This window comes from Ursus maritimus, unplaced genomic scaffold, assembly GCF_017311325.1.
Source record: "Ursus maritimus isolate PB19 unplaced genomic scaffold, ASM1731132v1 scaffold_19, whole genome shotgun sequence".
Taxonomy (NCBI): Eukaryota; Metazoa; Chordata; class Mammalia; order Carnivora; family Ursidae; genus Ursus; species Ursus maritimus.
Window position 1 is genome coordinate 28,663,503 of NW_024424341.1, and position 13,077 is coordinate 28,676,579.

Here is a 13,077-nt window from a genome sequence, read left to right on the forward strand (position 1 = left end):
AGGAGGAATTAAGCACGTCCTGAGTGACTCCACGGCGAAAGGTCTCTTGCACCTACTTTCCTCCAGACTTTACACCAAGTGCTTTCTTACTCTGAATTTGCTTTGTGTCCTTTCACTGCAATAAACCATAACTGCAAATATAACTGTGAATCCTCCTAGCATGGCATGGTGTGGGGAACCCTGGACACAGGCAGATACTATTATTCTTGTTTTATGGATAAAGAAACTGAGGCTTAAGAGGAACTAACTTGCCCAAGATCACATGGCAGAGAGATAACATAACCTGGATCCCAACACTGGCACTCCAGCTCCATACCCCTGAACTCTTGGCTATACCCTCCCCACTCCTCCCCCATTTTTCACTGCATTTTGACATCAAATTTTCTAGAAAACAATTTACAGCATTCACAACATAATAGTCACTTCCACCAAAAATAGCCCTACTGTGCACTTCCGTCCCCATAGTTTCCAAAATGAACTTTAAGTAAAACTAGAAAAACAAGGACTAAAGCTGGATGGCTCCAGGAAAACGTCTGGACTATTCATAACACTCCTCTTAGCTAAAAAATTCGCCAAGTTGTGTTTTGGTTTTTATTTTGTTTATTTAGAGCAGGGGAAAAAAAAGGCCTCAATTTTTATCTGTCTGGAAAAGTCACAGTAATGCTGAGAATAGTAAGTCACCCACCATTAGGGTAGCAGGGAACACACTTTCTGCTGAGTTGCCTCATTTTTCATTTCAAGAAGCAAGAAACTGAGTAGCAAGAAAAAACTTATTGGAGAACGTCTCTATGAACCCAGGATATAGATTTTTCTTAAGAAGACTAAAAAAGCACAATCTATAAATTCAACTGCATTAAAAATACACTTCTGTTCATCAGAAGATACCACAAAGACAATGAAAAGGCAAGCCACAACCTGGGAGACTATAACACAGGTAACCAACAGATTAGAAACCAGAAAAAAAATGTGTAATTCTTCCTAATCTAGAAATGAGACAATTCAATAAAAAAAGGACATAAGACATATACAGGCGTTTCATGGAAGAAACACAATGCCAATTAAATATATGAAAATATATTTATCTTAATCAATAATCAGGGAAATACAAATTAAACCCCAAAACAGGAAACCATTTCATATGCACCCGATAGGTGGAAATCAGAAGGACAGGAGTTGACGTGGGCAGGCATTTTTGTCCATTTCGTGCACTGCTTATTTTAGTCCATTCAGGCTGTTATAACAAATTACCATAGGGACGCCTGGGTGCCTCAGTGGGTTAAGCGTCTGCCTTTGGCTCAGGTCATGATCCCAGGGTCCTGGGATCGAGCCCCACGTCAGGCTCCCTGCTTGGCCGGGAGTCTGCTTCTCCCTCTCCCTCTGCCCCTCTCTACTCATGCACTCTCTCTCTCTCAACTAGATAAATAAAATCTATTTTTTTAAAAAAAGAAAGCAATATTAAAAAAAAAAACAAAAAACAAATTACCATAGACTGGGTGGCTTATAAACTGCAGAAATTTATTTCTCACTGTTGTGGAGGTTGGAAGTCCGAGATCAAAATGCTGGCATACTGTTTGGTCTGGATTCATTCCCTAGACTACCTGGGTGTAACCTCATGCGGCAGAGGCGGAAGGGAGCGGAGCCCAGGCAAGGGCACTAATCCCACTCAGGAGTGCTCCACACTTATGACCTAATAATTTCCTAAAGGCCCCACCACCTACTACCATAACCTTGGGGTTAAACGTCTACATATGAGTTGTGGAAGGGGCCACAAATATTCACACTATTATACCACTATATCTAGGGTCTGGCATACAACTGACTCTCAACAAGTAAATGCTGAAAGGATAGGAAATTTGAATGCCTGATAACCCCAAGTGTTGACGAGGTTATGACTCAAAAGGAATTTTCAAGCACACTGCTAGGAATATAAAATCTGAACCACTTTGGAAAACAGTTTGCTATCTGCTGATGAGGCTGAAGAACATGCACAATCCGTGGCCCAGCAATTCTACTCCTACATAAATACCATATTTACATATGATCATCTACAATAAAAATTGGAAACAACCCAAATGCTTAATGACAGAAGGATAAATCGACGGTGCCACATTCACACAATGGAACACTACCTCACAGCAAAATGAGTAAACCACAGGCATGGTAGTCAGCACGGATGAACTTCAAACACAATAGAGTAGGACTAAAAAAAGAAAAGCAAGACTCACAAAATTCATACCATACGATTTCATCTATAGAATAGTCAAAAACAATCAAAATAGAACAAAACACTGTTTACAATTACATTTTTGTGTGCTAAAACTACAGAGAAAAGCAAAGAAATGATTAATCCAGAAGTCAGGGCACTCACTGCCTCTAAAGGGTCTGAAGAAAGGGATGTGTTCTGGAAAGGGTATCCAGGGTGTAAATTTAACTAGAATGGTCTATTATGTAAGCTATGTGGAGGGTACATTTTATTCATATTCTTCACATGGTACCCATATCACTCACATGTGTGATAAATTCCTAATAAAATAATTTTTAAGCCAAAAAATTTTTAAATGTCATTAGAAGAATGCCTCATAGGGATGTCTGGGTGGCTCAGTCAGTTAAGCATCAGACTCTTGGATCTCAGCTCAGTCTTGATCTCAGGGTCATGAGTTCAAGCCCCGAGTTGGGTTCCACACTGGGCATGGGGCCTACTTAAAAAAAAAAAAAAAGGCACGTGACTCTTGATTTCAGCTCAGGTCATGATATCAGGGTGCTAAAATTGTTCCCCATATTGGGCTCTCTACTCAGTGCTTAAGACTCTTTCTCCCTTTCCCTCTGCCCCTCCCCCAACTCTCTCTCTAAAATAAATAAATCTTTAAGAAAAAAAGAATGCCTCATAGAGACTATTCCACAGGGGTACCTGGCTGGCTCAGTCGGTGGAGCATGGGACTCCTGATCTCGGGGCTGTGAGTTCAAGCCCCACGTTCACTGCAGAGACTATTTAAAAATAGAATCTTAAGGGGCACGTGGGTGGCTCAGTCAGTTGAGCTTCTGACTCTTGATTTCGGCTCAGGTCATGATCTTGGGGTTGTGAGATCAAAATCAGTGTTGGGCTCTGTGCTCAGTGTGGAGTCTGCTTAAGATTCTCTCTCTCTCTACCCCACCCCCTACCCTCTTGAGCACACAAGCGTGCACTCTCTCTAAATAAATAAAATCTTTAAAAAAAAATGAGTAAATAATAAAATAAAATCTTAGGGGGGAAAAAAACAAGGGGCACCTGGATGGCTGATTTGGTTGAGCATCTGCCTCTGGCTCAGGTCATGGTCCCAGGAGCCTGGCATCAAGCCCTGAGTTGGGCTCCCTGCTCAGCAGGCAGCCTGCTGGAGTTCTCCCTCTCCCTCTGCCCCTCCGCCCTGCTTGTGCTCTCTCTCTTTCAATCTATCTCAAAAAAATAAAAACTAAATTAAAAAAAAAAAGACTAAACCATAGTGTGGAGAAGTGAAAAAGTTTGCTTAAAAATGATGAAGACCTTAGTGGAGTCTGTAAGACCAAAAGGGAAAAGAATTGTACATAAGCACTGTGCTCTAGCTGATAAAGTCCCTGCTATACAGGTTAACAATTCCGAAACCATTATACAGGTCTTTTGGAATGAACAAATAAGTAAACGGATGGAGGATGGCAGGGTGGCCCACTTTCTCACAGTAAGGGTGGGAGGTTACTGATAAGCAAAGGGTGGAGCCATTGACACTTGTGATAATGGATTAGAGTAGAAGCTGTTAAGTATGAACTCATGTTCAGCTTAATATAGATACAGATGATTACAGATGGAAATATTTACAGATATTATGTATATACATGGATTAGTACCCACATACATTTCCTGTTTTGTCAGATGAGAGTGCCTAGAGGCAGTAACACCCCAAAAGCAGCGAGCACATCCAGCGCCAGATCTTGGTTTCTAACGTCATTCTCCAATAAAAGAAACCAGGGATCCCTAGAGAAATGGCTAATTTTAGGACTACAGCAGGAAATATACATGATAAAAGTTAAGCATCTTGCAGAGCCAGAAAATAAGGAAGTCCTGTATATTTAAAAGACACAGAGGGGCTACTGGGTGGCTAAGTCGGTTAAGCAGCTGCCTTTAGCTCAGGTCATGATCTCAGGGTGTTGGGATAGAGCCCCACATGGGACTCCCTCCTCAACAGGGAGCCTGCTTCTCCCTCTCCTCCCTGCTTGTACTCCCTCTTGCTATCTCTCTCTCCCAAATAAATAAAATCTTTTTAAAAATAATAAATAATAATTAAAAAAAAGACATACAAACAGCAAATGAAAACAATGATGGGGGTATGTCACAAGAACACATGAACCACCTGAGAACTCCCAATGGTGAATGAAAGCTGGGACAATTTTGAGAAACAAAGTAAAAATAATAAAATAAAGTAGTACTGGATTATAATCCAAAGTATAAAATAAATATCTAAGAATTCACACTGATATAAGCAACTAACTGAAGAGAAAGAAAGAAAGAAAGAAAGAAAGGCAGGAAGAAGTGAAGGAAGGAAGAAAAGAAGAAAGAAAGAGAGAGGGAGGGAGGGAAGGAAGGAAGGGAGGGAGGGAGAAAGAAGTCCCCACTCTTTAAGTCTGGGCTGCATATACTGACTATTTTCCAAAGAGTATAGTATAGACAGAAGGCAAAAAGAGTTAAGTTGACAGTAGAGAAACCTAACAAGCACTACCTCATCCGGGTCAACATCAACAGTGATATGCCATGTTCATAGTAAGCAGCCCTGATACGATGGGATGAGAATGACATATTACCTCTGGGGTCTTCCTCCCCAAAACCCATAATCCCAGTCTAATAATGAGAAAGACATCAGACACATCCCAACTGAGGGACATTCTACAAAATACCTGACTAGTACTCCTCAGGGCTGTCAACGTCATCAGACAGTCTGAGAAACTGTCACAGCCAAGGAGTCCGAGAAGACATGAGGACTAAATGTAATGTGGTATCTTAAATGGAATCCCAGAACAGAACAAGGACATTAGGTAAAAAGTAAGGAAATCTGAGTAAAGTATGGATTTGGGTTAATGATATCGATATGACTTCGATAATTGTAGAAAATGTACCATACTAGCGTTAAGATGTTTTCAATAGGGGTAACTGGGTGCAGGGTATATGGAAACCCTCTGTACTATCTTCCCAGTGTTTCTGTAAGTCTAAATTTATTCTAAAATTTATTTTTTAAACCATGAAAACCTAAACACTTTTTCCTAATCCCTGTTAGTACTATTAACATAATCAATTTTTTAAAACTTACTCATTCAACAAATATTTGAGTGCTACTGCATACCAAGCACTATTCTAGGCACCAGGGAGACAGGAGGAGTCAACAAGACAAAATCTCTACCCTCAGGGAGCTCACACTGGAGCAGCAGCAGAAAGATGAAAATAAACAGTGACAGAGGGGGAAAGCAAATGTAAGATGTGACCTGAGAAGTAGGCCAAGACCAGCACATAAAACAGTCCAAAATAAGGAATTTATATTCTACACTCGGTGCAACAGGAAGTCACTGAAGCATTTTCATCAGAGAAGGGTAAGTTAGGGTTTTTTTTAAAAGATTTTATTTATTTGAGAGAGAGGGAGAGAAGGAGAGAGCACAAGCAGGGGGAGGGGAAAAGGCAGAGGGAGAAGCAGACTCCCCACTGAGCAGAGAGCCTGATGTGGGGCTCGATCCCAGGACCCTGGGATCATGACCTGATCTGAAGTCAGATGCTTGACAGACTGAGCCACCCAGGCGCCCCTAGGTTTTCCAGTTAGGTTTTAAAAAATCACCTTGATATTTTATCATGGCTTTAATCATAATCGCCAAAAAGTGGTAGCAACCTGAATATCCACAAACAGGTGAATGGGTATAGACTGTGGTCTCTCCATACGCTGGAATGCTACTGGTGGGCAATAAAAAAGAACAGACTAACTGATGCTCAACATGGATGAATCTCAAAGGCACTGGGTTAGGTGTGAGACCAGGCTCAAAGGGTTCTACACTGTACATTCCTTGTCTTACAGAAATCATCTCAGCAGCTGCCAGACAGAGGCGCTACGACTGGCTACACAGGGGCATCAGGGAACTCTCTGGAGTGTTCTATATGTTACCTGTGGTGCTGGTTACAGAACTACATACATTGGAAAAACTCAACAAATTGTCCACTCAAAAGGGGGCATTTTATGTACATTAATTACACTTCAATAAACCTGGTTTAAAAAAAACAACAACAATGTTCTGGCTCTGGGGAAGATGAACTGGAAGGCAGTTAAAAGCTAGGGTGCAAGGAGTGGTCCCTGAGTGTGGCCGGCTACTTTGGAATACTGAGTTTGAGACATCTCATAGATGCCAAAGCAGAGACATTAAGCAAACTGTTGCTCTGAGTTCGAATTCCTGTCTTCATCACATTTTCTGGACTATTTCTGCTCTTCCTGTTGATTTAGAGACTTGAGAACTGCGCATTCTGCCATCTTACCTCTGCCAGAGGAAACGATTTCATCCCCAACGCACTTTCTAATAGCACAGCCACTTGCTACAAGTGGCTATTTAAATGGCAATTGATTCAATTTTAATTAAATTAAAAATGCAATTTCTCGGTTGCACTAGCACCATTACAAGTGTTCAATGGCCACATTTCCCTCATCACCAAAAATTCTACAGGAGAGTGTTGCTCTAGAAAGTTATCTCTAAGTTTTCTCAACACTCATCGATTCCAGGGATCATTTCAGAGTAGTTGCCAAGCGCCACAGTTTCTTCGCTATTAATCAGTGACAGTAACATCTCAAGGCATGGTTTTATAAAGTGAATGGCAGTTGTAGAAACTGTAGAAAAAGAATTTCACCTTTCAGGCTGGGCTTTTTCTCCGAAAAACCAAAATGCTCTTATTTTTTTAAAAAGTGATTTTTAAAAGAGGCAGGGGTTTTTAAAAAATTTATTGTTCTGTCCTCCCTTTTCCGAAAGATAATACGAAGAGTTTTGATTTTTTCTTTCTACGTGAATAAATTTAGTAAAGTGGGTCTAGAACCCTCACAGTTGCCACCAGAAACAACCACGAAACCATGCTAATTCAAACTAAGTTGTACCCTTCCAACTGAAAAGAAAAAGAAAAAAGAAAAAGAAAAACCCCCGCAAGGCAGTTAAATTACCCAATTTACTTTGTTCTCTTACTATGACCACTGCTGTTCAGGTTTAATTATTTGATATTACTTCATACATCCTAATATATGAGTCAGCACCCTCTCTGCAGGTCTCTTCAATTGCAGCTCTATACAGAAGGAGGGGTGAAGACTACCTGGGTTTCTCTGAGAATTAAAGCCTTTGCAGATTATTAGTTTCCAAATTAGCAGGCTCAGAGGTAACTATACATGACTCTGTTCCCAGTCCCCAGCGAAAGCAATTAACAAGAAGGGTAACAGGAATACAGTTCTTTTTCCCTAGGAGTCTGGCGCCTCCCATGGGACAGCAGGCCTCCCAGAGACACCGCGCTGACAGTGCAAAGTGCCTTTAGAATCCTTTAATCCAAATGTTGCTGCTCAAATTCTCCACGGAGGCTATGTATCAGAACCACAGAGCAAATCGGTGGGTGGCCCCTCCACTCATTAATCTTCATGGCAAAAAAGGGATGGAGTTTTAGAAAGAAGAAACCACATCACCCCTTGTTGTAATCCAGATTTGCCTTCAGTGTAAATTACTTGAGTACTGATACAGTGTGCAGTGCTCTCCTAGCAAGGGCTCAGTAAATTCTTGTTGAATAAATCTGTGAATGAAAGCCTGGCACACAGAAGGTAGTCAATAAATATTTGTTGAATAAATAGAGAGAATCACCAAGACACTGTCCTAGGTGATGGGGAAGGGGAAATGGGGTATTAATTGTGGAATGACTGTATGGCAGAATGCTACAGTAGGGAGCAAAGTACTGCAAAGAATCCAACAAGAGCCCTGAGGCCAGATGCCTGCATTCAAATCCCAATTCCGCCACATAATGGGAGACCTTGGCCAAGTCACTTGAGATCAGCCAAAAAGAGATCATCTCCCCAGTCTGGAAAAAGGGGATAACATCTACTTATCTTGGTTCTTTCATGAATTAGAAAAAGTAAATGTAGATAAATCACTTAGCACAAGGGCTAGCGTTAGAAAGGCACGAAATACAAAAAAAAAAAAAAGGTAAAAAAAAAAAGAAAGAAAGAAAGAAAGAAAGAAAGAAAGAAAAAGAAAAACCCTAGTAAATGCTAAAGTTTCTTGAGGCTAACCACGTGCCATCACTGTGCCACATATCCTAAATATACCATAAAATTCTCACGCCAACCCTATGAGGCAGGTACGACTCACACCTCCATAGAGGTGAGAAAGCGGATGAGCTGAGAGGGGATGACAGGCTAGGTAGGGCGTAGCCGGGATTTCGAACCAGGGATTCGAACCTGGGCAATACGTGCAGCGCACACTCCAATTCCCTGTGTGGGATTTTTCACTATTCTAGCATCAGCAACCATTTAAAAGTTTAGTTGCCAAAACAGGCACTTTATAGTTTTGTGTTTCTTTTAATCGAATCCACTCCAAAGTCCTGTGAGGCAAGGTTACGTCCACGCAGCTGAGGGCCAGAGAAGTTCTGCGATTTACCCAAAGTCACCAAGCTTCGAGTCCTCCAGCCTCGGAGAGCAAACCCCCTCGCTCACCACCCTGGTGCTGGGAAGCCTCTCCTCAGCACTCACTCGCGCGCAGTCTCTGCGTTTGGGTGTCCCAAGGCAGACCCTACTCCCCGGACCCTCGCGGGGAACCCCCATACCCCGTCCGAGCCCGCCCCAACAGCCCCCAACGGTCATCAAGGCTCTCCTCGCCCACTCGAGTCTGACAGCTCTGGGTCACCCCCTTACCCATCTCCCCGGCCGGAGCTGGGGAGTCGCTCCGCCACCCCTGAGACGGACCCGGCAGCGTGGGGGAGGGGAACGAGAGAAGGCGCATGCCCAGAGGGCTCCATTTGGCCCCCGACTCACCTGGGAGTCGCGGAACTCCACCACCACGTTCTCGCTGCTCCATCGCGCCGCCATCTCCTGCACCCGGCCGCCCCCACCACAGGATTGCGCGTTCCCACCCCCCCAAACCGGCGCTCCCGGACTCGGTGAGCCCCACGCAGCCCGCGAGTAAGCCCTGCCACGCCCCGTCCCCCTCTTCCGCCTGACCTCAAACCATTGGCTGACCCAAACACTGGCTCCGCCCCCTCTCCCGGCTCCTCCAATTGCGGCACCGAGCCTACCCAAAACAGGCACGCCCCCTCCACTAACGTCACTCGGCCTGAGTGACCCATGCTCCCCGCAGCTGCAGGCACTCGCCCCCTACCGCAAGCTCTACCGGGAGTCGTAGTCCGAGTGTGAGCAGCGCGTGGGTAACTCGCCGAGAGCTCGCGAGTGCGGGTTTGGCGAGGGGAGGCGCATGTTGTATTCCCTGTCTCCTCGCCGGTGTACCCCGCAAGGCCCAGGCGGCCTACAAACCAAAGCCAAGCATTCGCGCAAACCAAAGGTTTACCCCATCCCTTGAGGCCTGCCCTAAAAGTATATATAAGTCTGAAGGCGCGATTTATTGTTTCATACCGCGCAGCAACGCCTACCAAACTGACCAGGGACCCCGTCTCCAAAGGCGAAACTTTCCCTGATTCTACTAAGGCCATTATTCGCCTTTTTCAGTTTCATTCTCTCACCAGTGCACAGTGGTTTTCCAGAGGCTCCGTGGTATAGCTTAACAAGCTGAACGTCAGAAGCAGATGTGAGAATCCAGCGTTTTTCTATTAAGCCAGACATTGAAGAGATTTGCCGCTCCTCCCACTAAAATTTTTTCATTTTAGGAAACATAGGTATTTTTTACTTACAAAATGTATTATTAATATTAATGTGCATTAATGTTTGAGTGAAATCATGAAAAAATATTTTTTTTAAATTCTCCGTTTTAATTTCTAATAGTTATGGGGTACCTGGGTGGGTCAGTGGGTTAAGTGTGGGACTCTTGATCTCAGCTCAGGTCTTGATCTCAGGGTCCTGGGATAGAGCCTTGCATGGGGCTGCCTGCCCAGTGGGAAGCCTGCTTCTCTCTCTCCTGCTTCCCCTGCTTGTGCTCTCTCTCTGTCAAATAAATAAATAAAATCTTTAAAAGATAATAAATTTTAAAAATTAAAATAAAAATAAGAATTCCTAATAGTTACTCTCAGTAGATACAGCTCACATAAAAGTTTGGTGGGGAGGGTCCTTAATAATATTTAAGAGTGTAAAGAGATCCTGAGATCAAGAAGTTTGGGAACCACTGTGCTAACATGGTGGTAAGTGGTGAGTTCTCTTCTTCTGTTCCACCCTTTCAAATCCTAGCTTACCCAGCTTAGCTTCAATTTCCTTATGAAAAGGAGAAATGACCTACTTCCTTAGTTTGGTTCTTGTGAGGAGTTAAGGACAAGGCCAGGAACGTAGTGAATATGAATACTCTTACTGTTAATATTATCACTACTTCTGTGTACAAGTCCTTGTGTGAGTAGAGATGAGAAGGACTACCTTCCCTCCTGGAGTCTTGCATATAATGGGGAAAGAAAGACATATCAACAAATTAGGGTGACCAACTTGCCCAGGAAACCCTTCCATCCAGACAAAGGTGGATAGTTGGTCACAGTACAATAAGTATACGTTTGGGACAATGAATTGGGTTTTATAAAACACTTGCAAGCAACGTGGCAGAAAAGGACAGCCTAAATAAGAAACCTGACATGGCATCCTGAGCAAGGTGACATTTAAGCTTTTCAGTATACTATTAGCATTTTCATAGAATACACTATCAAAAAAAAGCATTTCAGCTTTGAAAGTGAACAAAGACCCTTAAGCGTGAAGAGGGGGGATGCGTTCCAAAGATAAAGCAATTCCCCAAAACACAGTCACAGAGCTGTGCTGCTTTCTTTTCCTTCGGAATATAGAATCACAATTTGTAATTCAGTATTTGTTTGTTTATTTAATGTTTTCAAGCTTCGGGAGGATAAGGACCAGATCTCCTTTGTTCAGCCTTGCATGGTGACTACACACCAAGGCACTCCATATTTGTCCAATTAATGAATGGGAAAAGCATATAAAGTCAGGTCCCCAGAGTACTGTCTAGGGCAAAAGGATGCCTTCTGCGAAACCAAAAGTAATTTCTAAAACCATTCAAGGTCTTCACTTGTAACTCTTTACAGCCACAAGGGGATACAGAACCACAACATGTTCTCCTCAAAACCCTTCACCTATTAGTTATTCTCACACACTGCAGCCCTTTAAAAACTCCTCCAGCCCTGGCCTTCACCCTCCTGTAGTGGCCTTTCTTCTTGCCTCCCAGTTTCCTCCCAGTTCTCTATCACAAAAGGCCAAAGCCTGCTCTGGAAAGAAGGGCCTCAGCTCACGGGGCCAGGAAGGGAAAAAACTGCAAGCCAGGTTCAAGGCCAGAGAGAAGGAAAGATAAAGAATACTTGCTATGCACGTTCAGACTGTCACATGGGAATAAATGAATCCATTCATCTAACATGCCATATTCTTATTTGTTTATTTGCCTACAGCCTTGGATGTAGTAGGTGCTCAATAAATATCTGCCAAGTGACTAGCAAATAATCAGGTATGGTTATCACGTAGGGTAAATGGCAGGATGTAGCAAGAAGTACAGCTAAAAAAGCTGGTAAGGGCTAGTGAGGAAGGCCCTTGCTTAGGCATTTGAGTTTTATTTTGGAGACAGAGATACAGGTATTTCAAAGCTCTCTGACTATATATAGCTTGGTAATCTGTTTCCCACCGGAACTGGTAGGATTGCCCTCGTCTGAGCATTTCTGCAACCTTCCCCCACTCCCACCTCTTTACTTCGTATTTGTCTACTTCTCAAAATCTGCTTGTCATGGTTCATAGGAACAGAAAGTACTTTGGGTTTCAAGTCCTTGGTGCTCTCTGTTCTCTCAATGTTTTCTCTCTTAGATATGAAAAGGGCCCTGGTAGAATTTTTGAGAGAGGGAGCATGAGCACCTTTCATACAGCCCCCTGGGGCCCTTCCTTTTCTATCTCCCACCCACACTGTCATCACAAAAGAGTGGGGACTCTGGAGCTAAATCTAGAGCTCTCTGGCTGCTTCTTGATTGCTGTGTGCCTCTGAGACCCACAGATGAATGTCCTGTCTCAATCAGAGACTGGGGACTGTTGGGGGTCCCTTGTCAAGTACACTTCAACTTGCTGACCAGGCCATAGGGCTCTGATCACCAAGCAAGCTCTTTTCAGAAGGTCACTTGCCAGCCACGCCACAGGAAGGCAGGGGACATGGTCAACCCAGAAATCCAGGGCTTTGGCTGGCTGTTATCAGCGGCTACCCTTGCAAGTTTAAACACAGATCCTTTATCTTTCTAGTCCTCCGCTTCCTCTTCTGCAGAATGTGGAGTTAGCCGACCCCTCAGTCTCTTTACATCTGGGAATCTTGGAATCCTGCCCTGAGCCCCACTAGTAATTTTCCTCTCCATCAATCAACAAATATTTGTGGACGTGCACGCATGCTCGTGCTCCTTGCTTTGTGCATTTGGTTGCCCATTGCCCTGGTTTCTCTAAGTTTTCTCTTTTCAAGCAAAATAATGCAAATGTAAAGAGCTCTGAGAAATCTGGGGGCAAGTTTCTTACTGAGAGATTCTTATCCACCCCCAGAGGCGGTGCTGGGGGCTCCCTCCAGAGCCATGGCTCTTGGAGACAGAGAGGAAGGAGGCCACAGGTTTCCCAAGGCTTCTTAGGAGCAGGCCCCAGCAAGCTGCTTGCCTCATTTTCCGAACCTTTCAGGAACTTCCCAGACTTACATTCTTCCAGAAATGTCTGAAACTGGGGCTTTGCAGCATTGTTATGCACTGGCATTTGCAGGCTTTGGCAACACCAATTTTATACAGCCGTTTCTCCTGTCAGTTCTGGAAGGGGGGTCAGTGGTTTATTAACCCTGTTTCACAGCTGAAGAACAGTCAGAAAGCAGCACACCCAGGGTCAACGAGAGCAGGAAGGTAAAAAATTATAAAACAGAGTCCTAAGT

General features: G+C 43.6%; 1 protein-coding gene across 7 annotated transcripts in view; it reads right to left on the minus strand.

Moving 5' to 3' along the window:
- Window positions 1–9,300, minus strand: part of WDR59 (WD repeat domain 59) — an 81,716-nt gene extending 72,416 nt beyond the window's left edge. The window contains exon 1 of one of the 7 annotated variants that reach the window (XR_005835634.1): window positions 9,027–9,291. Coding sequence is in view for 6 of the 7 variants with exons in the window: in XM_040633585.1 (XP_040489519.1) it covers window positions 9,027–9,080 (54 nt within the window). In the remaining variant the exon portion in view is untranslated. Of the gene's footprint in view, window positions 1–9,026 lie in introns of all 7 variants that reach the window. The other 6 variants (XM_040633585.1, XM_008689709.2, XM_040633586.1 and 3 more) reach the window with 6 other exon arrangements.
- Between the last annotated feature and the right edge of the window lie 3,777 nt (window positions 9,301–13,077).